This window comes from Perna viridis, chromosome 6 (assembly GCF_037379345.1).
Source record: "Perna viridis isolate PV_CMFRI_1.1 ecotype Kerala chromosome 6, ASM3737934v1, whole genome shotgun sequence".
Taxonomy (NCBI): domain Eukaryota; kingdom Metazoa; phylum Mollusca; class Bivalvia; order Mytilida; family Mytilidae; genus Perna; species Perna viridis.
Window position 1 is genome coordinate 22126431 of NC_142450.1, and position 25275 is coordinate 22151705.

General features: G+C 32.9%; 1 protein-coding gene across 2 annotated transcripts; it reads right to left on the reverse strand.

The window, feature by feature from the left end:
* Positions 1–6205: 6205 nt before the first annotated feature.
* Positions 6206–23908, reverse strand: LOC148614088 (uncharacterized). Of its 2 annotated transcripts, XM_088587919.1 has the most exons (9): positions 23699–23907; positions 15177–15362; positions 13722–13834; positions 11606–12667; positions 11380–11442; positions 8964–9096; positions 8314–8447; positions 7262–7441; positions 6206–7026 (listed from the first exon to the last, which is right to left on the reverse strand). In XM_088587919.1, exons 1-9 carry the CDS (start codon positions 23779–23781, stop codon positions 6479–6481), a joined length of 2502 nt encoding a protein of 833 aa, XP_088444045.1. In that variant the 5' UTR covers positions 23782–23907; the 3' UTR covers positions 6206–6478. The 2 variants fall into 2 exon arrangements, with proteins under 2 accessions (XP_088444045.1, XP_088444046.1); XM_088587920.1 differs by lacking the exon at positions 11380–11442 and having other exon boundaries at positions 6331–7026; positions 23699–23908.
* Positions 23909–25275: the final 1367 nt, after the last annotated feature.

Consider the following 25275-nt stretch of genomic DNA (forward strand, 5'->3'; position numbering starts at 1 on the left):
CTTGCGCCAAAAAATCTATCTAACTCAATGTAAAATTCCAGGCCCGCGCCTTGAGAAGAAAATGGTTAATGTCTAAGGGGCGCTTCAGTGATATTAAGTTCAACCAGGCTTTTCAAGCATAATCACACCCCTTCTCAAACAGTCAGCGTAACTATTGACATTCTCTTTTCGACTAAACTTCTTGTAAAAACACTTTCCAGCACAGACCTATAATTAAACTAAATTTGATTCCAGGTCTGTTTTTTGTTTGTTTGGTTGTTTTATATCTTGTTTTTTAGTTTTTTCTTTGTTGTTGTGGTAGTCTTTTTTATTTTATTCACGAGACAATATTTTTAACTATAATAAAAGTCTTATGTTTCTTATATTTTTATAATTCAACTTGCCAAAGAGATGAACAATCAATTATAAAGATATTTTTTAAATGGTGAATAACATACAATAACCACACCACGCATCTATTGCAGCACTAAAACAATATAAAATATGAATTTACCGGTGTTCTGGGGCAAAAAAAAATCATTAATTCATTGGGGCAATACAATTACGAAAATCGAAAAGGAAACTGGCGCAAAAGGAGTACTGGCGCAAAAGAGTGGTGACGCAAAAGGAAAACGCCCCATGGCTTTGCCAATATTCACTGATTCAATTGCGACATAGGGTTGTATTTCATTTGCGCCAAATTTTCCTGGTAACCGTTAAATGTTGGTAAAGGAGGATAAATAAAGTTTTAACGATTTGTACTCTTACAAAACTGTAACCATCGGGTGTAAAAGTTGTATGTGTTCGCAAAGTATCGAAGTGTCAAGATAGATGTATATCTAAATTTGTGACAAGTAGATGGAATATTTGACGGTCTTGCATATAGATAGATTGTCGAACGTTTTGAACAATGAAGGCAAATCGTATATGACAATGCTGTAAAAAGCGGTTTAAGTGTTTAAACTATTTTAACATTCATTCTTCCACCTCCCCGTATATTGAGCAGGGGTCAAAGAAATTGGTGGCGAACGGAAGAGATACAAGTACAATAATGATATAAAAGCTATTACTATATTACATCAAAATCACCTGTAATTGGCGAAAATACAAATATTTTTTTTTTTGGCGAAATTGCAGTATGGTTTGTGGCCCAAATTATGTCATTATTGGCACAAAACAATGCATAGAACACGTGTGAATAATTCCAAATATACACGTGGAAATATGACTATTATTATATAAAAATATTATACTCCTCCAAAGCTGATAACACGTGTGAATATTCAACATCGTAGACATTGACATGCCGTGTATTGAGTTTTTTTTTTAAATTTTACATATAAACATACATAAGCTGCTTAATAGAGACTCTAGGTGATATTGATGTTTGATTTGTTGTGAATTGCATCGTAATCTTGATTGCTTCGATCGATACAGGTATGCAATACAATTTCCATTCAAAATTTTTTTGCTGTTCGCGGTTTGATGAATTTCTTTCTTTTTATTGATATTAAACTTGCTATCATTTCGCGTCAACGTGGCTTCTGAAAGATTAAAACTATAGTTCACATATTATTACCCTATAGGTAACGTCCAAAGGCTGATTTACCAGACAAGTTGGGGGCGCGGGACAGGACGTCAGAGCTTCTCCCATAAAAAAAATACGGGATTTAGCGCACTAACTTTGATGCGCGCTTCGAGACTGAAATTTGCTTCTTTTTGGCTCTTGAAAATTTAAGACTAGGTATGCTATGTAAGTTTATACTATTGAGAATATTATGTATAATGCTTTTCTTCAGTAATTCGTGTTTTGAGAATAGAAAAAAAAATCGTAAACAAAATATTGTGATCTTGAACTTATGAAGTTCTAGATCAGGGAGTCAAATATTGGATAATTTTGTAAAAATAAGCAGTGTGCAAATTTTGTACACAGTGAAAAATATGTCGATAGCGTTGTCTGACGTAAATGCAACAATAAATAACTGTCTTTCCTTCAATTTACATGAATTTCGACTTTCTAGCTAAATCCCGTGCTTTATTATATGGGCCGAACAAGCTCTGATGTCTATTGCCCAAGCTTGTCTGGCAAATCAGCTGTTGGACGACAGAGCATTGTTGTAGTATCAAAAAAAATATCTTGTTACAAATATACATTATACATCGTGATATATGGTTTAACCTGTGGCGGATCCAGGATTGGGGAGTGGGGGGCTGGTAGGTGACGTACGCCCCGTTGCTTACATATATATTTTTTTTAATTTTTATGATTTTTACCCATAAAGTAATGAAATTACTCAACCTCCCTTTCAAATTTTCTGGTTTCTGGCCAAAAAGCTCCAAACAAGGCATATTGTTTTGCCGACAAAATCATTTAATGTAATTCTATTCCGATATTTAACTTAATACTCCGAGAGTATTTTCTAAAAGAGTAATCAAGGGAACCAAGGTTATAGCGGTAATCAAAAGAATGTAACTCCAGGGACAAAGACCAGACATGGAAATTAGACATACAAAACAAAGAGCATTAAGTAACTAAAATCATACATACAAAGTAACAAAAGCAAATGAGCAACTCGGACTCCACCAAAAACTGGGAGTGTGGACCAGGTGCACCAGCAGGGTAAGCGTCTTCTGCTTTTCTGCTTGTTCATAAAAAGTCAAGTCCGGGGTAGACGAAAGAGGAAAGGAAAACTATGACACGTTAATATAGAGTTACCCCGCTTTGATCATATTGTCATTAACGAAGGGATTATCAAATTGTGTGTGTGTGTTTTTTTTATTTTGTTTCCATATTTTAGTCATTATGTGTGTTCTCAGACATGTCCACTTGCTATTTAATGCTGTTTATACTATGCCCAGTTTTTCGTCAGAGAAGTAGATTGACAAAAAACTGGGCATAAAAATTGTGTCCAGTATGACTCGTGTGTCTGCATTCAACATGCTACTGAGATTTTAGTCCCGTTAGGGGCAATGTCTAGTTATTACTCGTATTTACCATGTTTTTAATTATTATTGAGAGAATTGTGTTATTTTTACGATTTTGAAATACTTATAACATTGAATAAGGTAACAACAGAATTGCCGAACTCCAATCCGTTTGCGTACAATTTAACGATTTACGGTTGAGCACATATGATGTTTGCGCAAAAAAATTGAATACGTTTGTGCACACTAGTATTTTGGATTCTATACTACGTTTGCGCACAGTGTAAAATATTAAAATTTTCAAATAATAGAGAAGGAAAGGATATGACATTTTGAGACGCATTTCCTCATAACCCTGATTCAGGAGTATGTTACGCAGATATTTATGATGTTCAAGAGAATCAGGGTAGTTAGTACCTGGTCTAAACAGGTAAGGAAAATTTATCATGTTAAAACTAAAGTCGTCTCTTTTATCATAAATCTTAGTACTGAAATGACCACTGTTGTCGAAATCGAGATGGTAATCCAAAAAAAGATACCGAACAAGCTGTTTCTGTAGTCTCCTTTATTTCGAGCTGTGTTGGATATATTGAAGGTAACCATTTACCAAAAGAAGGGTTGTTAATGGACATTCATCGGGACATCAACAGTACAAATGTATACCGGTATGTGAAATAAAGGATTTTGCATCTTTTAATTTTTTTTCTTTCTGAAGAAACTCAGTCTGGTATAAATACAAAAAAACATATAAGCTAGGAGAAGAGCAACATTAGTGCCCACTGGAATGCCACCTTTATGGTGAAATATAGCTCCTCCAAATGTGACAAATATGTTATCAATGAGGAAATCAAGAATCATGCTATAAACCTGCTTTTCTGTGTAGCACACTTTTACTCTTCCTTTTAAACGGGATTTTAATTTATCATGTGGCAACGTAGTGTAAAGTGTTGAATAGTTAAAAGTTTTGAAAAGAACTAATTTCCGAAAAACTGCGGGTTTTTTTTCGGTTTTAAAGTATATCTTTAGAATGTTTAAGTATCCACATATGAATAATGCCACTACGAGGGTAGGTGGTATTGCAACTAGCTTGTTGTCCATCTTTTACTGCGGACACTATCTTTGTAAGGTGAATCGACAGCTCTTTCGTGGAGCAAGATGAAGGTCTAGCTATATACCTTTCTTTGAATGGATTCTTATGAAGTATGGGAATCCAATTTAGAATTGAATGTAGATATATCGAAGTAAAATTGACAGAAACATAAAGAAGCCATCTAAATAGTGGTTTTACAGCGCGTTAGCTTTCTTTTGAGTTATGTTTATCTTCCTCTTTTGAATCTCTTATGTTTTAATCCATGTTCTTCTTTTTTAGCGGAATGTATTAAACGTATTTTTCTTTTACTTGGAACTCAGTTGTACCGAAAGTTTGCTACCGTGAAAATCGGATAATAGTTGATCGTTGTAATCTGATGACTCTGGGTAGATAAGACGATGTGTAACGTAAGAGAAAAGAGTTTTAATTAATAACACCTAATATCATCCAACATGACAAATATAAATCCATCAAAATATGCTTCCTGAATGAGGCAGCATTCTCATATAGATGTGAATGAAGAATGAAGACGATGATGGAATATTAAAAAAAAAACAATATACATTTTTTCTTTATCGTTTTTGTTATCAATAACCCTATGCCTTATTCCATTTGATACTTTCAAAAGAAAAAAATATAATTATATGCGTGTTCATTGCACTATGTAGTTGATACAAACTATGTTCAAGTTGAATAGTGTAATCACAGTGTTTGAGTTGGGAAAACTTTACTAGAATGCGCGAATTCATATATCTTGCCAGGGATTTTACATCACAATATACGTACACTCCATGATCTTGCGTGATGCGAGAGATTACTTGCGTTTTGCATTATATAAAGTAGTTGATGTTGGTAATTGAACCACAACTATTGTTATTCACTGTTGTCCAATAGTCTTTTAAATTTTTTTTTCATTTTGATGGACACCAGGGTCACTATATCCGTCCCGTTTTCAACTATCATTCGCAAAAAAGTGTCTACTGTCAATCCTTATTATCCGAATTTATCACGCTTCTTTTGTGTTGTAAACATGTCAAAAATTACTGCGCTCCTCAAGATCATAATCTATGGTCAGCAAAATCACCACACATAATATAGTTGGGTTAAGGAACCCAAGGACACTTTCTGTAATTTATGACTTTAACGAATTCAAAGAAAAAATAAAACAAAAGAGGCATAAAATTAACTTGACCTTATTGTGGTAATATTTTAGTTGTTGCACATGAAATCGATGGATAAATTGACGGTACCTTAGATTCGCGCCATGGATTCCGATAATAACGATTAACAATATATACTTTTTTGCGAATGAACGATATAGTTATCCTCGTGTCCTTTCGTTTGTTTACTTGTTCGTTGGTCTGCACCCACCATTCCCGTTATAGTGCAACTATACTTGTCACAAACACATAATATTTTGACTGAAGCTCAATATAGGTGTGCCACGACGAGTTAAAGGTTCTTCTTTCGTATTTTGCAATTTATATCAGGATTTGTGGATATTTATGTATCGTCGTAAAACTCATAATATCGACAACAATCCAAGTACATGGCTTAAACGAACATAAAGGGAACAGAGACATATAAATATGTTGTGTTCCATTTTTTGCCTTTGAAAGACCACACTTGTTTGCTGACTTCGAAATTTTGTTTCAATAGAACTTAATCGAAACCCTGTCCCAAGTCACCAATAGATCGAATTGTGTAACAAGGACTCAGTGGGTTCTCCGTCCACACCAATGACAGATGAGAATGAAATATATATATTGTAGGGGTTTATCGAAATAAAAAGTAAGGACCAAAACAAGCATTGATGAGGAAACATGTCGTCCCTTGACACAACAATACACTTACGATGAAAGATAAATTTGAAGTCTAAACTTCAGATAAAAGTTTAAACAAAATAATTGATTTGAGCCCCTTATAAATCAAAATGTACCAGACTCCGATCTACTGTATCCACCAAAAGAAAATGAGACATATCAAGATTCTCTTTAAACTTGTTTTCAGAAGGAAAAAAGGGTGGATCCCATGACTAAATATTTGACAAACACTGAAGATTTCACTTTCGAATAGTAGATTTTCCATTAAATTTGATTGTGATTATCAGCTTAGTTGGTATTTATAAACATTTGTAGTTTCAAAAGAGATAATGAACTTATAAAATGACTTAAGCCCAGACTAGGTACTTGAAACAATTCCAAATGGACATCGATATGTAAGTTTTTATTATCACAATGCAATGTAATTAAAACAATAGTACATGTAAGTATTATCATCACACTTGTTGCACTTTCATATTCATATCCTTAAAAGATTTATACAAGTAAATATATATCTATTACATTGTCTTCTTATTGGTTAGTGCAATGTATATGTATTGCGAAATTACTAAAATACATCACGTAGAATGCGTTAAAAGCGGAACATTTTAGAAAGACACATCTTTGTCAGTTTTATAATTTGAAGTCCAACATGATTCATTCAAATATCACTAACTGAACCGGAAATGGTAGAAACTCCTTGTTGTTGAGACTCGTTTTCGGCATTATTACGTCTTACAGAAGCTGGACTTCCGGTGAATTTTTCACCTTTGGCCTCTTCGTATGATATTGGAGGTATACCATTTACTTCATAAACAGGTGGTGGAACGCCAATGGTGTATACATCAAACAATTTTGGTTTTTCTGTCTCTTTCTCAATGTACATTTTCTTGTGGAGACGTCGTCTGCAGCAAATACATAAAATGGCAAGCAGAAGGATAAAAATACCAGCAACTCCAATGGCTGTACCGATGAGAATAGGTAGATAAAAGCTCTCCTCTCTTAGCTCCTCAATACTTATATGACTATCATGATCGTGATCGGCTCCGTTAACGTGGGCATGTGCGTGGCCAGGAATATTTTCACTATCTTCATGTTCGGAAATAGTAACTGCTGGCTTCTTTTCATCTTTGACTGGTTTCACTTCTTCTGGTACCTTTTGTACTTCGTGTTGTTGTTCTGGAACTTCGTTTAGTTTTGGTAATGTTTCTACAAGATTTAGATTGTTATTTAAGTAGAGGTAAAGAAAGTGTTGTTATCCAACCGATATTAATTTTTTCAAAGATTAAAACAATATTTTCTAAGTATATTAATATAGAACTTAAAATTTTAGAGGACTTCGCCTCTTGATCGTCTGTCACGAATTAAAAAAAATATGACAATTGTGTAATGAATAAACGCATTCGATAAATCTTTCATTATACATGTATATTAATTAAGTTACCTTGTTGTACTTCGTGACTGAGTACGTGTTGTCCCAGAGACATGGCATGATGATCTTGTGGAATGATTGGCATTTCTTGGACTGGTTCCATTGGTACTACTTCCTGTTGTTGTACCTGTTCCATTGCTGGAGGTACCATGTTGTCTCCCCTTCCACCTAGTCTTTCTTCAATACCGTTTACTGTAGAGATAAAATTAATTATACATATTATTTTATACGCGTTAAAATTTGTTGTCATTATATCAGAATGTCTTGCATTAAAAACTTGTACATGTATGAGGTACACAAATGAAGGAAAAGCGTATTTTTTATGGAAATAAACATTAATTTCTGTGGTGGATCCAGAAAGTTATAGATGGAGGTGGGGTTGATCAAGAAGTTAAAAATGATGGGTCTGGATCTAAAAGGGTTTCCAGGGATTTGTACCCCCGCCCTTGAATCCGCCAGTAGATTGACTGTTTCTTGTGAAAGTAAAATCGAGAACTAGAAATTCAGGACGACGAATACAGGATGAAAACGGATAGATACAGAGTACAGCGCATATAAAACCTTGAGTGAAATATGAAAAAAATACAAACCTATACGCCATCAAAAAACTAAGGACATTGCCTAGGTGTAAAAAAGGTTATCAAGGGAAGCGAGATTTGATCGAAAATCAAAAGAATATATTCCAAGGACAAATACTAGACAGAGCAAATAATGACACACAACAAAAGAACATGAAATAAATAAAATAACACGTACAAAGAAACAAAAAAAATGGGCAACCCACTGACAACTCGGATCATGGACCATGCGTTTCTCCCAACCCCAATACTTGGAACAGATTTTAAAATAGTGTTTTAGCATGACATTTCAATTCTATGATTATGTTTAAACACATTTAGAGTTCTTTTCTCTCGTAAATATCTGAATCACATCCATCTCGTCTGATTTTTTTTACCCCCCGGTAATTGCACACAATATCTCGTTAATTGGTGGAATATAAATGTGTATTGAGACTGCCGACTTCTGTATTGATTTTCTCGGCTTTTACAAGCAAAATGATTTACTTTGTCCTATCTGGCAGAATCTGTTCATCTCGTCAACTGTATTGCCAATGGTTGTTTTGACAAGGTGTTGTTCTTGTGGTGTGTTGCAGTTAGCCAGATTATCAAATATACAGGTCATAATCATTTCACGTTTCCTATAAAATGAAAAAAATGAATACATAATATGGCTTTTTTGCAGTCATTACTACATGTACATTTTGATAGAAATGGACTAACGTTAATTTAGAAAATACATACACGTATAGCTTCTATTGTACAAATACTAAAATAATAAAGAGATGAACTATAAGTTTTGAACACGTGACCTAACGATCATTGATTATTCCTTATTGATTTCGCAATGAAACTAAATCATAAAATTATTACCGGTATATTGCTGACTAAATTTTATGCGCCTGTTTTCTTCAGATTTTGACACCGGAGACACGGGTACTACATTTTCAGTTGCCACTGCTAACTTTATTATCTTTTTTCTTTTATATCTATATCTATATATATATATATATATATATATATATATATATATATATATATATAGATATATATATATATATATATATAGACATTCTTGCGAAATTTTGGTAATGCTGATTTTTTTTAATTTGAGACACTCGTAATTACGAAATTATTACACTGCTGACTTCACTTACTCGCACACACCGTTGTAGTTGAAGTTAACGTTAAACATGTTATGGTCTATTGGGATATCAACTCCAGCAGCATTGAAACATTTTTTCAGCACCATCATATACTGGGTAAAGCAGGTTGGTGATGGCTGGGCATCTAGTAAATGAAGAAAACAACAATAAATTACATTGTAACAGAGTTACACTAGTCATATTTATATATATACACCAAAAAAATGCTTAGGCTTCATAAGCATAATCTTATTATATTATTTTGACCATTGTAATAACAGAATATAATACTATCAAGTTTGTTGTGTTGTGACCGTATTTTTTTTTTTTTTTTTTTTTTTTTGGACATATGCAAATTCGGAATGTAGGACATGAATATGTTATTGACTTTTTTTTAAATTACATCGAACAATCGTTTGCCTGTTTATTTTCTCTAAATAAAATGTAATCAAACGGTTAAAATCAAAAACTACATACTTTGCAGTGATTATTGTAGTCTAGACATTTTTGCATTTGCCACAAAGAACTGAATTCGAATTATATTTAAAACAAAATGTCATTGCAAGTTTCTTGAAATACATACGAGCATTAGAGAAAAAAGTCTTATTTGTAAAAAGATACAAACACGTGAAGACATAATGTATGAAATGTAGAAGATAAAAAAGAGAAATAGCGGAAGTTTGAGTCCACATATGAATTTTTTTGTTGTCGAAAAAGAAGAAATTTCACGAATTTAAGCGAATATTGAAGACACATCTGCATTTATATTAGTCGTTTGGACTTTTATTAGCAGAAATTAAGTATCTACAGAGGATTTGAAGCCAAACTATAATATTAAATCATTGATTTGTTATGTTGGTATTATACATGGGTCGTATTTTGGGGGAGACAAACTGACTTTGGTTACTGTTGGTGGTAAAAGTCTAATTAATATACATGCAGATCCCTTAATTACGGCTCACGTTGACGTGTCGCCGCCATTGAAATAACGGAACTTTAAGTTCTTTGAATATTTATTTCAATGTTTTGTCATGATTTGTAATTTTTATTTCAATTTGTCCAAATAAAACTTTAACACTGAATACAAGCAAATAAGGTAAGCTTCCGTTGGGAACAAAATAAAGTACGCTTCCATTGGGACATTATAACAAAAAGCAATTTAAGCTAAAGGCAAGGAGGGATTTTAGAATATAAAGGAAAAATCAAGCGGCAATATAAAAGCGATTCAAACAAAACTTTACCGATTATAACTGAAATGAAGAACATATGGTTTATTTCTCATGACATTTATTCTACACAAGTGCAGACAAGCATGAAGACATGAGCTGATATTAAAATGACAATGTTATTTTAATTGTTTTAGACTTCTACATTGACAAACAAGTACTATCTTTAAAAAATATAGCCGACGCAGTAAAATTTGTTCTTTTTACTTTATTATTTTCTACATTTCATTCAGGAAATAACACATGACACTCAATTTCAATTTTTGATGCAGTTTTTTCGAACGCCACTGAGTTATCAGTACTTGGCCAATCGGGAAACAGAATTACGATCAGGTGACTTGCGTTTCCAGAAAAGAAAATCTCGTACATCTATAAATGGAACATTTCTTGTCTCCTTAGTGAGAAACTAACACACTATCACTAAATCAGTGTTCTCTGCTAGCTTCGTTCACCCAGCAGTGGCGGATCCAGAGGGATGGCACAGGGGGTTGGCACCTTCCTTTTTATTGGATTTTTTTTCAATTCAAGTGTAAAATTGACAAAAATGGCAAAGAAACCCCCTTTTTCTGAGGAATCCCGGCTGGCATCCCTTCCTTTCAAAGTGCCTGGATCCGCCCCTGCTCTGGGTCTCTCCTCTTCTCAGTTTCTATAGCATGGATTCTTACAAAATAACCTTTAAACTTGCTCGGTCTTTCTGTAGATACGGAGCGGAAATTCACCGGAAATGGCCGAGTAGTTCCGATTATAGTGGAATCGGATAATTAGAAACCGGAAGTTCAAATTTTAAAATTTTCAAAAAACAGAGCACAACTATCCTTGACGCTACAAGTGGGCATTACCGTCTCGAATACCGACAATAAAACCCACCAGTGTTAACAAAATGATACCAGAATTGATGTTCTCCCTTATTAGTCTCGCCTGACTCGTGTTCCTCTTTATAATACTGCTATATAGCTAGTGGTACCGGAATGAGATGTTAAGTGTTAATAGTCTACTAGTATATGTTCTATGGTTAAAGCGTAAAATTCTACATTATGTTCTGAAGGAGAAGGAATTATATGAAAAGGAAACTAGTCGAGTTATTCTAATCTATGTTCATATATAACAGGTCTAGATGGCGTTTGCTCCTATGGCATATATGTTTCTGTTTATACTATATGACATGTACATGTAGCAGCTATCGACAAAGCAGCGAAACTTACGAATAGCTGGTGCAACGTCATTGAGCATTTGGTGATGGTGGTGACGACATTTCCAGAATAGTTCTGGTAATATATAGATAGCAATGAATTTACTTATTGATAATTAAATACGAGAATTCAGGAACAATGTACATAAATTAACTTTTGAATATAATTACAGCTTTAAAAATGTGCTCCGAATAACACTTTGAATATCAACGTATAAGCATAGGAGAAGTAAACTTACTAAATGGAGAATTAGGTCCCGGACTGATGCTGACTGGGGGAGATTCTACCGGTATTCTTGGTAACTGAGCACGGTACCTTGTCACCGGATGTTGAGGGATGCTAGGAAAACTTTGCTGAATAGTTTTCTGTACGAAATGTTGAATTGAATTTGGACTGACAGCCACCATTACAGAAGCGCGCATGTTAGGAACATTAGGGAATTGGCGGTTATTAGAGGTAAAGGTTCTCTGAACAACGTATGGCTGTACAGATGGTCTTTGTTGTTGAGGAACAAGTGGCATCTGTCGGTAGCTCTGTTGGGCAGCGTTCCTCATCTGTTCAATCATTTGTTGTCTTTGAAGCTGGGCTTGTTGCATTCTCCTGTGATGGAGCATTTGCTGTCGCATTGCAAGGGCCTTTTGCTTTTGTTGTTGCAGCATATGCAGTTGGTGTTGTCTTGACATGTGTTTTCTTGCTTCCATTTGCTGTTTGAGTTGTTCTTGCTGTTGTAAGAATGCAGCACTAGGTTTAAGTTCATGCATCTGTGGGTTACCTTGGTCATCATGAGAATGTGGGATGTTATTCTTATGTAGAGCTGCATGCAATTCGGCAGCCATTTGGTGATGAGGAATGTGATGTGGCATGTGGTGAGACATGTGATGATGATGATGATGTGGAGCTTCTTTGGCTCTTGCTTGCTGTGATGGTCGTGGTATTTCTGGTGCGGATGGTTTTTGTTGCTGGTTATGTTTACCCAATAATGGATGAGGAATTGACGGGAAGAGATCACTGATTGATGTTCTTGGAGGAACTTGTCGTTGTTTTGATTCTTCCATATCTTTCTTCAGTTGTTCAATAAGATGTTTGCGCTGTTTCATGATGGCATCAATGCGTCTCATGATCATTGGATGTGGCATCCAGTGTCTTGGTTGAGACATTACTTTACGGAAGACCTCTTTACGTTTATTTTCATAAGATGCTGGATATTTGGGCAATTCTTCTAATCTCCTGGTTGGTGCTGACTGTTGCTGGTGTGTATATGGTTCTGGTTTCTTTTCTGGCTCTGTAGTTGCTTTAACATCTGAAAAGAAAAAAAAGCATCCCTAGGAAGTTCAGCGCTAACATTGCATCATAATATAAAAAACACTAGTTTGAGGATTTTTTATGAACACAATTATTTTCCTCCTTCGTCCTTTTTGCTTTTGCTATAAAAATTTTACACTGCCAACCTGTGACATATACAATACATGCATATTGCCGGAAAATCTCAAATTTATTTTACGAGCTTTAGGAACAGTCGCATCACGAGGATTCCCCGAGCTAATCTGACTGTTTCGAAGCGAGTACAAATAAATATATATTGATATTTTCGGCAATGTTCGTACATTGTTTTTATTATCCTGCAACAACATTGTCTCAATAAAATATGCGTAGTTTGTCCAAAGTATTTTTTTCAGCAATCTTTTGAGCGCGGCAGTCAACGAGGGCGCCTTTAAACCTGTTACCTGTTTTCGTCGTTGCTCATAACTGAAAAGGTAACCAGAAGACGATATAATGCAGTGGAGGCATAAAAGCTTTGCGTTATTCGACACCCTTTATTTGTATAGTAGAAAATTTGGTTGCAGGATTAAAAAACTAAAGTTGCACAATAAGCTGAACTATCAATAAAAGGAAGAATTGTATGGTCTCTTAATTTTTTGCACGAATAATTTTGTAGGTGCATGTCCAAAACATTAAGAATTGATAAGACATGAATAGATATGGTTTTACATGATTAAACTGTAGGCTTGATTATAACTGAAATCAACAATTTTCAAATGAGTGAATGAATTTTGATTGAAGTATTTTTCAGAGTTTGATTTAATAAGATTTTAGTGAACATGCGTATTACGATGTAACAGTTTGATTATTTAAACATTTATAACTTGTGTGTCTAATATAGCTTTCTATTTGATCATCAATAGAACCTATTGTGCTAACTGAGGAGTAGTCGATGAGAATGCTCTACGCATGCTCAACATACACTTCCGTGAGGAAAATTCATTTGTTCTACCCAAGCCCTACATCGCGGAAGTGTATATTGAGCATGCTCATCAAGTTACCACAAAATGGGCTAGTACTTCTTTTCATATTACCTTTGACACAGCGTCCTCTGTAATCGGGCTGAGATCCAGGACAGCAGGTTGGTAAACGAATGTATTGTGTGGTTGGGGCATTCGTGTATCCCCTACATACTAAACCCATAGGACTGAAAAACAGAAGAAAACGAAAGTGCAATATGCAGCCAAAAATGGCTTAAAATGTACATGTACATTTGAAATTCCTTTTGAATTTAACAAGCGTCTTAAGTGAGAGTATTACATAATGCTGAATGCACTGAATTAGTAGATTGAAAGGAGAGATGTGTTCATGGCAAGGGGAAACAAATATATGCGAGTTTCTGTACTAATGAACATAGTGTAGTGAAAGTTGATACAGAATTGAGTTGAATTGAGTTGAGTTTCATTTTTATTTCTTTCATGTCATTTATGGAGGGATGGAAGGGAGACAATCACGAGGGTTTCGAAACATGTGAAAAATATATTAATATATATTCGTATGCTCGTTTATTTGTTTGCTTAATGTTGGACTTTTTTTCAGTTACTAAATCTGACCATGTCTCTGTCTCATCTGCCGTATCATTGACACTTGTCATGGGAATTTTGGATATTTCTTTAACTGTACTGATTCCTTTCAATCTCAGCCGGTAATTAGCGGTTCTCCTTCAGCCTTTTCGTTATTTAAACTACTTCTCCACTCTCTCATGTTGAAAGTTTAAATTTACTTGGTCGAGTGGAGAAACATGACTGAAGAAGGATTTCACTTACAAATCACTTTGGGACAGACTATAAATAAATTATTCCTTGGCTATATTTCCTCGTTCGTATAACATTTTCTCTTTCTATTTCACTTGTGTAAATTTATAAAACACCCCAAAATTCATGACATAATCACAGTTTGTAATTACATGTTAAAATACATTTGTATATTCTTTTTGATGGATAGACTTACAACTCAACACGTGTTGTATGTTGCAATATACCGTAATTTTACCATGTTTATGTTTTTAAATGTATTTTTGTGTTGGAATAGGTTTTAAAAACGTCTTTTTACCTTTTTACCTTAAAATAAGAAGATGAGGGGGTATCAGCAGGTAAATATCAGAACTCAATCATGGCACGGGTGATTTATTATTATTATTATTTTTTTTTTTTTTTTTTGGTGCAAAAGGTAGTCTTTTTCTGTCGGAAAAGGACTACACGGAAATTTCTTTTTGGCGCAATTTAACTACGATTTTTTATCCAATTGACGCAAAAGGAGGATGGCCCAATTCTCTATATATTTTAATGGTTTATTGGGATTTGTCAGCCAATTATGAGCTCTGAGATAAAAAGAACTTTAAGCAATTCCATTTAGCTCAGATAGACATAAATTTGACCAATTCCTTTCTAGACCCCATTTTGTATGAGCATTTTCCCACTTTTAATCAATTTGAAATCGAATGATAAATGTTTACCACTGCTTGGAACAAACTTCAACTAAATACTAACGTTTGATGAGCAACAACGGGTACTACTCCTGGAACAGGATGGAAGCATGGATAAGTTAACAGTTCTTTTCTGACCACAGTCCTCCTCAGTAATGCTATACATTTATTGGTGTCCTTACTTTCTGGTATCTGGACTACAGATTGTTTTGTTACTATCATATGATTTGTCTGGCTGCCATGGTGTTCGCTGAAATAAATTATACTCTACATTGTTTTTTATGTTACCTATTGAAGAATCATTTCGCAGTTATTTTTTTTTACCAATAGCTCTTCTTTCTAGATTTCATTTTTTTTTATTTGACATGGATTTTTCTTTTGGTCTTTTACGACAATTAAGTCAAGACAATTTAATCGATGATTGGAAATTTGGTATCCAAATTTCAACAAAGGTTTTTCGGATTGTCTAAAGGTACTTTCAAAATGAGCGTATGATAGAAAAAGTTAAAACTAAACAAAAATATGAAAAAGCCTGATATTGTCCAGGCACGCTTTACATTGTCACTTGAATGATGCTTCGTTGTAATCCAGCTTTTCCCTTTTCTGAAACAATATTTATTTATTTATTTATTTTTGACAATTGACTACAATGATAAGCCGTGTGCTTGAAATGTACTCATATTAGGAGGAATAGATTCATAAATTTCACGACTTATCAGCTTTCCATGACAGTTTTATGGTCGATGATGAGTCATGTTTTCTTACAGATTTGGTGATATACATGGATAGTGCAAGTGATAAAGACCCTTAACGTTACACATTTTAGTATAGTATAGAACAACCTTAGAAGAGAGACAAAACAATATTTCTTTTTTATGTCAGTGAACGTGTTTGTTTCCTTCAATACTTATAAATAAACAAATTATAATTCAATTTGTGTGTATATGTTTGGTATTTTGAAAAGTAGATGTACAAAAGTAATTTGTTTTTTTTTTTTTTTTTGTATTTTTAATTCATAACACAACAAAAATATATTAACAAAACAAGACTTTGGATAAATGTTGAGTCATCAGCTTCGGTCGGAATGTTCTATGACCCAAATAAAATCTATAAGGTTGAGATTAATATTGATTTTTTTCGGGTCCATAAATACTCATATCGACCAAAGCAAAAAAATATCGTAGGTTTTTTTCCAGTGCAAAGAAAAGCAAATTTCAAATCCAACTTAATACTATTTATACTGTAAATAACTTTTGGAAAGATGAAATATTAAAAGTCGTTGTGATTTTTAGTAGCACAATATTGAAATTAATAGAATATCAACTGACATCTGGCATCACCAGAACCAATGAAATTACAAAGATGAAATAGTAATGTAATTTTGTTGATTATTAGATAGTAAACTAACACAAAGAAAGCTCATATCTCATTTATAGACTGATTATTGTAATATTATGCTCATACCTGTCATTATTGTCAAAAACAATATTTCATTTAAACATTTTTCGTGGTTATTTCAGCAAATAGAATTATTCAAAACAAAATAAAAACATATTTCCTGTCACTCTCTGACAACAACCAAAGACCCATCTTTATGATAAGGAAATGTTGTGGTAATTGTTCAGCACGAATGAAGCATTGTTTTATCAAAGTAAGGGTTACTGAGTTCATTTACATATTCATTTTCTTACAAAGATATTCAAGAAAGCGGTTTTCGTTAAAACTTAATACATGAAAAAAATCTCCTTTCTTTTTAGTAATGGAATATATATCACAGAAAGCAACCAGAAATGAAGCGCGTAGTTAATAATAATGAAAATAAGTGTGAGTACACAACAAATTTAGCTTCAGGTTCCGAAAACGCCAACGATTTTAGAAGGATAATATTAAAGAAAGTTACGTGCTATGTTATAAAATACTGCACGAATATTGTTAGTTATCCCTCGGCACTGCACTCGGAAACAAAATACTCATAGGAATTTATTCCCTAACCTCTTGCTATTCTATTCCATGATTTTCATTAACGTCCATCGTTGTTGCGACCAACCAATGGAAAATGTGTTTAACAATCAAATTTATTTATACATGGACACCAAGAATAGCATATTCGTTTTTACTGTCGGAAACCATGCATCAGCGATTTCCTTTTTTGCTTGTTAACTTAACGTAATCACTATAGAAAAACTACAAATTGATAGTGTTCTGTAACCATAAAATGTTTGTATTATATAAATAATGGTAAGTCTTCCTTCAGAAGAAAAATAGGCAGTAATTAACTAGGCCATTAATCATAGCAAACTTCGTCTAATGTGTAATAAAAGAGGGTATTACTAATACCGTTTTGGTAGCACACGGACACACATTAAAAGGAAAGAGTCTGCAGTATGAGGTGTACATAACATGTCTAAAGTTTTTAATTTTATATTAACTTATATAGATATAGAAATTTTCTAGAACTTTTCACAAACGGTTGTAGTAAGATTTTTTTAAATGAAAATATAAATGAAGCGTGGTAGATGTATTCACCTTTATAAACTGACTACCACACTTTATAAATACAGGGCAAACAGTACAGTATTATTTGTTTCACATTAAATTTCAATTTTGGAGGAATAGTTTATTATTCGGCGAGTTAGCTGTATTGTGTAGAATACATGTACATTTATGTATCCCTACCCACCATTCCAATTGCATAATGATGGAGTTGAGAAGAGGAAGTAATTCAACAAGCTTGACCCCTAATCATGAACAATTTTAAGGTTCATTTTTCAGTTTGGTATAATTTAGAACAAAAGGCAAATTCGTAAGAAATGTCTGTTACTTGCAATGCTTTATATGTTCTATAAATTCTATTGAAGGCATACGCCATGGATGTCCTTTGATAACCCTATTTTAGAGAACAACCTATCTTCCTATGTAACATTGCTTGTGATTTGATTCCACATTACAGAAAAAGATGCATGCGACATCAATTATTTTGAATTGTATAGTTTCTATGTTTACAATTTGAGAGCACATCACAAATGTCAAAGGTTATATGGAGTGCAGTTTAAGCGTATAGTATTTCAGCAATATTGGGACCGAAGCAATATCTAGGTATTTTATTACACCATAAAACACACCTGCACCTCCAACACAAGAACACTTGACTATGCACTTTGCAGACTTTATGGGTTCAATCCAATGACCGATGATATATTACTTTCCTATTCGATGGACAGAACATCTTATTTGGCTATAAATAAGGTAATTGCCGTTACCCAATAAGATGCACCACCTTCTTTAGGCAAGCACATATTATCTATCAGGAAGTTCTAGTCGGGGTTTCAGAGAAACAAATATTACACCAGTGGTGGAGCCGGGGTTGGAACCTCTTATGTTGAAAAAAAAAGAATTTTGTGTAAAATTTGACAAAAGTTAGCAATGATGAGCAGAAAGAAAAGTTGTATATTATGATTGTCATATTAAAGTTTATTTTCTGCAACTTCAACCTTTTTATAATGATAGTCGTTATAAAACTGTTTGAATTGCATAATTCAAACTTAAAATAACACCAATTTCAACGGCTTTCAATCTCAATGGTATTCAAATGTCAATGTAGGAAACTACTAAGACACATAATCAGTCTCTTTTATCCAAACTTCGATGTGTTGGTTACATGTAACACAGTTTTACTTTTTAACCTGTGTATAGATACCTGCCATTTTTAATCCATAATTAGTAGGGGAAGACTGGCTTTTGTTATAATTTTCCAATTCGAACCTGATCGGGCTTGTTGCCAAGAAAATCCTGTTTTAAAATTGAGGTAATGCCCAATTGGATAGGTTATCTCGAAAACCCTAACTTTAGTACATAGTGGTGTTCAATTCCGTGATTTACTAACGTTAAAACGTAAGATTTCAATTGGTTTTCTTGTCGTGTTTATTCACTTCAAATATGTTCACAATAAAATGTTAAACATATACTTTCTAAACTTTTCAACACTTCAGAACAATATTTACACTTAATGATCTTGTTTACTTGAAATCTAGATTGTTTTTGCATGTTAATACTAAAACTTGTCGTTAAAGATTGACAAGTTGTACATGTACAAGACAAGTAAAACATGTTCATAGATATAAGCGTTTACTTCACTTTAAAATAATTCATGAACAGAACAATATACAAGTGAACCGTGTAATAATTTTGATGAAGGTTTGAATAATTGCACTTCAAGAGAACATGTGTTAAAGGAACTGTACGTTACGCGTTTTTGGTGGGGCTCATGTTAGTTTCAGTCGAAAGTAAGTCGAGTAGATAGGCATTCGACATACTTTCGACTGAAACTAACATGAACATTTTGCATAAAAACGGAGAATAGTGAAAATATCTCATCTTTTTATTTCTTGTTTTCATTTTACAACACTGCTCCAACAAAAACACGTAACGTACTGTTCGTTATATGCGAAAATAAAATGTTATTTCCAATATTCTTTTATATTGGTCTTTAGGTTACAAACATTGCATTTTTATGCATTTTGATATTTTTTCCAAGTAATAATTTGTTTCTGATAAATGCATCTGTCATTGTATTTTCACTTGTTGGTAATCAAGATTTCAAAATCAGCTTTGTTTCCCTTTTTTTTGTCTAATTCCACCTTCTGTTTTTAACAGTAGTTCAGGGAATTCTATGGCCGTATTTGAAGTATTTTGTGTATTTCATGAAAATGATTTGGATATTGGAAACATTTTCGACTGATCATTATACAAATGTCCAGAGGCCTTTATAGCATGTTCCTTGTTCCGTGATCAATCATTGGGTGGTTTTATAAGGTCAATAAGGGTCAAACTATGTTTATGTACGAACTCTTGATGTTTTTGTTTACGAAAATCTTCATATACATGCACTCCAGACACAAATGAACAATATTCCAATTATATGACTATCAGATATTTCATGTCGTTTTATTTTTGAAAATGGAGGGTTTAAGGTTATTACTTGCTCATTTTTGCCCAAATGTTGCACAAAATTAACAAATTTCCAACAAAAGGGGTTGCCAGGCGTAGGAACCCGCTTCCTGAATCTTCCACTGTAATATATGTGCCTGCACTTAACAGTGAACAGACTATTGTTAGTACGCATTTTCACATTTTTTATAGGCATATGTAGATGTAAAATGACGTTTAGTTTAGTTTCAAAGAAATAAATTTACCTGTTTATTACCTTTGCAATGAATTGTTTTCATATTAACAATGTGGTGACAAATTTTCGATCAAAATATATCAACTTTGAAACAGTCAGTCATATTCGGCTCAATTGTGTAGAAATGTGACGTCACCAATTGACGCAACAACAAATTTAACCAAGTTTGATGGATATCAATAGTTCTTGTACCTTTTCAGTAATGATTTCTGTTCGCAATGCGTGATTGCTATGTACTGGAAGTGGGACGTCACTCTTAAAGCACACACAAAAAGCCAAGGCCATTTGATTTACGGTACAGTACATGAACAGATTGTTTTTCGACATGATGAAGTAGTCATTGTAAAAACACATCGACAATTTCGAAACGATCCTGTTATTATGCAATAAGTCATTTGGTTTAAATACGAAAGATAATAGCGAAGTAAATTCTGTGGACAAAACAATTCCGGAAATACCAAAAACAATGCAGGATAAACCATGACAAAACAATACCGGAAATACTAAAAAAAAAGAAAGAAAAAAAAAGACAACAGGGGAAGAACAAGACATAACAACAAGACTACAACCCACTGCTTAATGGTTGCCGCTTTTGTTACGTTAGTATTCGTCAGATAAAACTTTATCTACATTTATATTTTTTTTACGAAAAGGAGAGGTTCTAAATCAAACATTTTTTTTTACCATAACCGGATTCAGACTTAATCTTTAGTCTCTCCATCAAAACAAAATAATCGATTTTTGTGTCTTCTCAAAATTGAGGAAATGGAGTTATTGGCAAAAGAAGAGCAAAGGTCAACTTGAATATAAAAGAAAAAGACAATGGGAAAATGTTCACGAGACAACCACGCCAAAAAATCAATTATGATGATAAGAATTGTGTACCCTTCAATAAATGTAGGACTTGTACTGCACAAATTTATTAAAATCGTACAAAACAACAGCCACGAGATAAATCAAGCAGTTACGGAATATTTAAACTAGCAAAAAAAATATTAAAATAAAATAAAATAAAATAAAATAAATTAAAAAAACGACAAAAATAAGAAACAACCGCAAGAAACATTTTACTCATAGATGATGGATGTTAATAATTAAAATGAAATTTACGATTTCTGTTCTAAGATGGAAACCTAGGGGAATTCCATTTTTTACTGTCGAATTATGAAGTTTTTACATGTAAATGCATTAAGGCAGATTGCAAAATAAAAAAATACTAACCTTAAAATTTTAATATGCTTTGCACGTATTTCAAGGAGTAACCTTAAAGTTTCATCATCAACATTAAAACCAAGTACATAGGAATATGGAGCCACAAAAAAAAAATTGAAATCAGGAAATACTCAAAACGAAAATATCATGTGTCTACCATGTGTACTACATGGAATGAAGTCTCAGTGTCAGAACTATAGTAAAGTAAGACTGATCCAATCTCAGTCCAGTTTTTGTTTTACTGGATGATCAAATTAAGAAGAAACTTCACATAATGAAAGGTATCTTGACCACCGACGCCTATACCTATACCCACAATACAACTGTAATATAGCTGTAGACCTAGAATGTTATGGTTCCCACTGTTAGACAACATAGTAATTTATAATACATCACAATTTTTGTTTAGAATTTTTAGAATCAGATATTTAGGCAACTCATCATTGTTTTACCTTAAAAATTGTTGCATGAAATACCACTTAACCTAAAACAATCGTTAACAACATTATACATAACTCAAAGTGATACATACATGTTTTAACATATTTATGTATATTGGGTTTCCGTGTAGTTTGTCTTGTTTATGAACAAAGAAAATACCGAAACATGTAAAGGCACATCAAGTTCGCGGAAACAACATTCCCCAAGTAGAGAAATTAACATAGAATAGGAGGGTATTGTAAATTAATCGTTTCTATTTAATTTGGGAGGTTTCCATGGAGTCCGACGTAAAATGTTCAAGTAATTGGTTTAGGAATTTTTTTCATGTACGTAAGGAGTTGAAAAAGATGTCTTCGCAATTGACGTAATACGTCACCAGCTGACTCGATGACAGTTATTTTGACAACATCTTATGATGATAAAACAAAGGTTCCAAGTATATATGTAACGGTGAAATGATCGTGAGACAGTAGCCATTGTATATATTTATAAACATTATTAGCCATTGTATATATTTATAAACATTATTAGCCCAGTTGTAGGGTACAATAAACAACATGATGAAATAAGAAAAATGACAAACTGAAATAATTGTCAAATACCCCTGAAAATCTCTAACACCTGGCAATTATTACGTTTTGTAGTGAATTGTCTTTATTTCGTTAGTAATTGAAAAGGGGGTTCTAAACTATCGCGACTGAATGGTTGAAAAAGTAACAATTTACATAAAGAACTCATTTGTATGGCTAATGTACATGTATAAGCATCATTCATATTTAAAAAATATATATATATGTGAAAAAAATAAAATAAAAATAAAAATACGTTTGTAATCATTTATAACCATTTAGAATGCAAGCCGCCTTAAACATGTTGAAAAGCGAGAATTTATTTCCTAATTTACTTATTTGATTGATCTTCTGTCAAATCACATGATTTTAATGTAACTTCCCAAATCAAAAATGTCGAAATGTTACCTGCTCAGGTAAAACTTAATGTTTGACAAGCAGTAGTTTAACAAGTTGAATAATGTTAAATTCTAGACTGGTGTCGTTTTACTCAACTTAGTGGTAATAAAAATATATCAATTAATTTAGGCGTTTCAGATTTTAATAAACCTATACTGCATTCACCTTGGTATATCTGTCTACAAACTGAAAGGTGAATATGTCACGGTTATACCCAAATCTTTATTTAGGAGAAAATGTTTTTTAATTGCCTAATTTCTCTGAAGAAACAAGTATTGACCAGTAATTACGTGTATGCAACATACTTTCAGCTACTAAAAAAAGGATTGGGTTTTTAACTTCCACTCTGATTCTACATAATATTATATTGAACGTTCACCTTCCTTTAAATGACGGAAGAGCTAGATAAATTTGTATTCAAAAGTAGAAGCTAAAATGAAAGTTGATTATTTACTAATTTCACTCATCAAACGAGATGCTTATGGTTCTGTGGATATATTCTTAGCATATTTGACATCTAACTATGCTGCTATGATATATAAAGTGGAAAACAATCTGAAAAAAAATTCTTCGTCCTATTCATAATTGAAAAAAAAAATAAAGTATTTTATGTAAAAATCTACTCTTATAAATTTACAAATCCACAATAATTAGCAGCAATACTCTTAACTTTCTTTCAGAAAAGAATTTTTTTTTTTAAATCAAAGAAACACTACTTCCTAAAAACGACCCAGATCCATTTCAAGTTCTAAAAAATCTCAGATCTGACAGGAAGATACATACCCTTCGTGTGCTTTACTAATATCAGTTACAGTCCAAACACAAAAAAGAAAAATAACAGAAAACTTAATCCGTATGCCTCCCATAGTCAAATCATCTGTGTAGTTAACGAAGAAATATCTTTATTTTCTTTACTTAGTAGAGTCCCTTGTCTTAAGATCGTCAGAATTGTGCCTCAGGCATACGTAATAAGGCAATACATCATATAAACCGACTAGTAGACACAACTTTCTCATCTGTCGTCACGTGGTTCCTCAAACTAATAAGGGAGAAATATTTCATTATATCAATATAATTATTGTGTACGGCAGAAAGATTGATTCGTTGGACACATCTGTAAGAATAAGTTTTTTGGGGTCATATCATGTTTTAATGGATTCGTTTTTAATCTGTTGACAGAACAATTCAATCTTATTTGACCAGATATGGATGGCCATTTTGTAAATTACGAGAAGTAAACATAAACATGTAAATCATTTTCATATTGTTATAGGATATTTAAATGCTTATTAACGCTTTGCATTCATGTATACATGTTTAAACTGCTTTGATACCATCGAAAATCTTCGTATAATATAGTATAATATTGATAGATATTAAGGTAAGCATGATTGTATCAGGTTATAAATCCGCTATAGTTGACGTCAGAATGGACAACCCTGTTGCACTGCATTAAAAAAGTAACGTTAGAGAAAATATCTCAATATTAATATGAGCTAATATAGCATTCAAACAACTTTGAAATTATTTACAAAGTGAACTTTATTGTTTAAGCATACCATGGAAAATAAATTGTTGTTCAACTTGTCAAAACAGACAAATTAACCATCTAATAAAACGATATGGTCGTCACATTATGTCATGATACACGGCGGAACGAAACAGAAGTAGATACTTAACTACAGATTGATAGCGATATTGACGTAGCACATGCTGAGAAAAACAAAAACATTAAAACCATTCCCTATAGAAAATTCGCCATTCCACGGCGTATAGTTCTTTATTAAATTATTACGTTATCAACTAACATGTTACATTTTAATTTTTTCAATCTTCAAGCTTTTGCTTTTAATTCAATTAGACATGTTTATACACATTACTTTTTTTAAACTTATTTCCCTATTCTCCCCTTCCAAATCCCCACCCGTGCGTACAGAATCCCCATTCTTCCATGTCTTATTCCTACAACCCCTACATACTGTAGAGTTGGATGTTTACCCCATTCAAGTACAGAGTTCATGACCTTGTGCAAATTATTTTTAATTATGAAACATATGAACGTGTTTATTGACCCAAAAATATATAATTAAACAATATACATGGAATAGGTTACACTTAATCTTTCATACAAAATTGTGTAGCAAAAGAATGTATGTGAAATACCAAAAAAAATCTCTAATTGTGAAATTCATGTTTCTAAGTAAATATGAAGTTATAGCCATGTATTGTATAAACTTAATGGTTACCTCTCTAAACGTTTTTAAACAATATTGTTAAATAAAACTAGATGTTAAAGAGCATCCCAATTTTGATAACTGATTGGAAAAAAATGCTAAAAAGTATGTCTTGGACAAAGTCAT

Coding starts and splice junctions, on each gene's coding strand:
- LOC148614088 (XM_088587919.1), bottom strand. CDS start 23,781: ATGGGAGGCATACGGATTAAGTTTTCTGTTATTTTTCTTTTTTGTGTT. Junction 13,835..15,176: donor CCCGTTGTTGCTCATCAAAC/GTTAGTATTTAG, acceptor TCTGTTTTTCAG/TCCTATGGGTTTAGTATGTA. Junction 8,448..8,963: donor AACTACAACGGTGTGTGCGA/GTAAGTGAAGTC, acceptor TTCATTTTATAG/GAAACGTGAAATGATTATGA.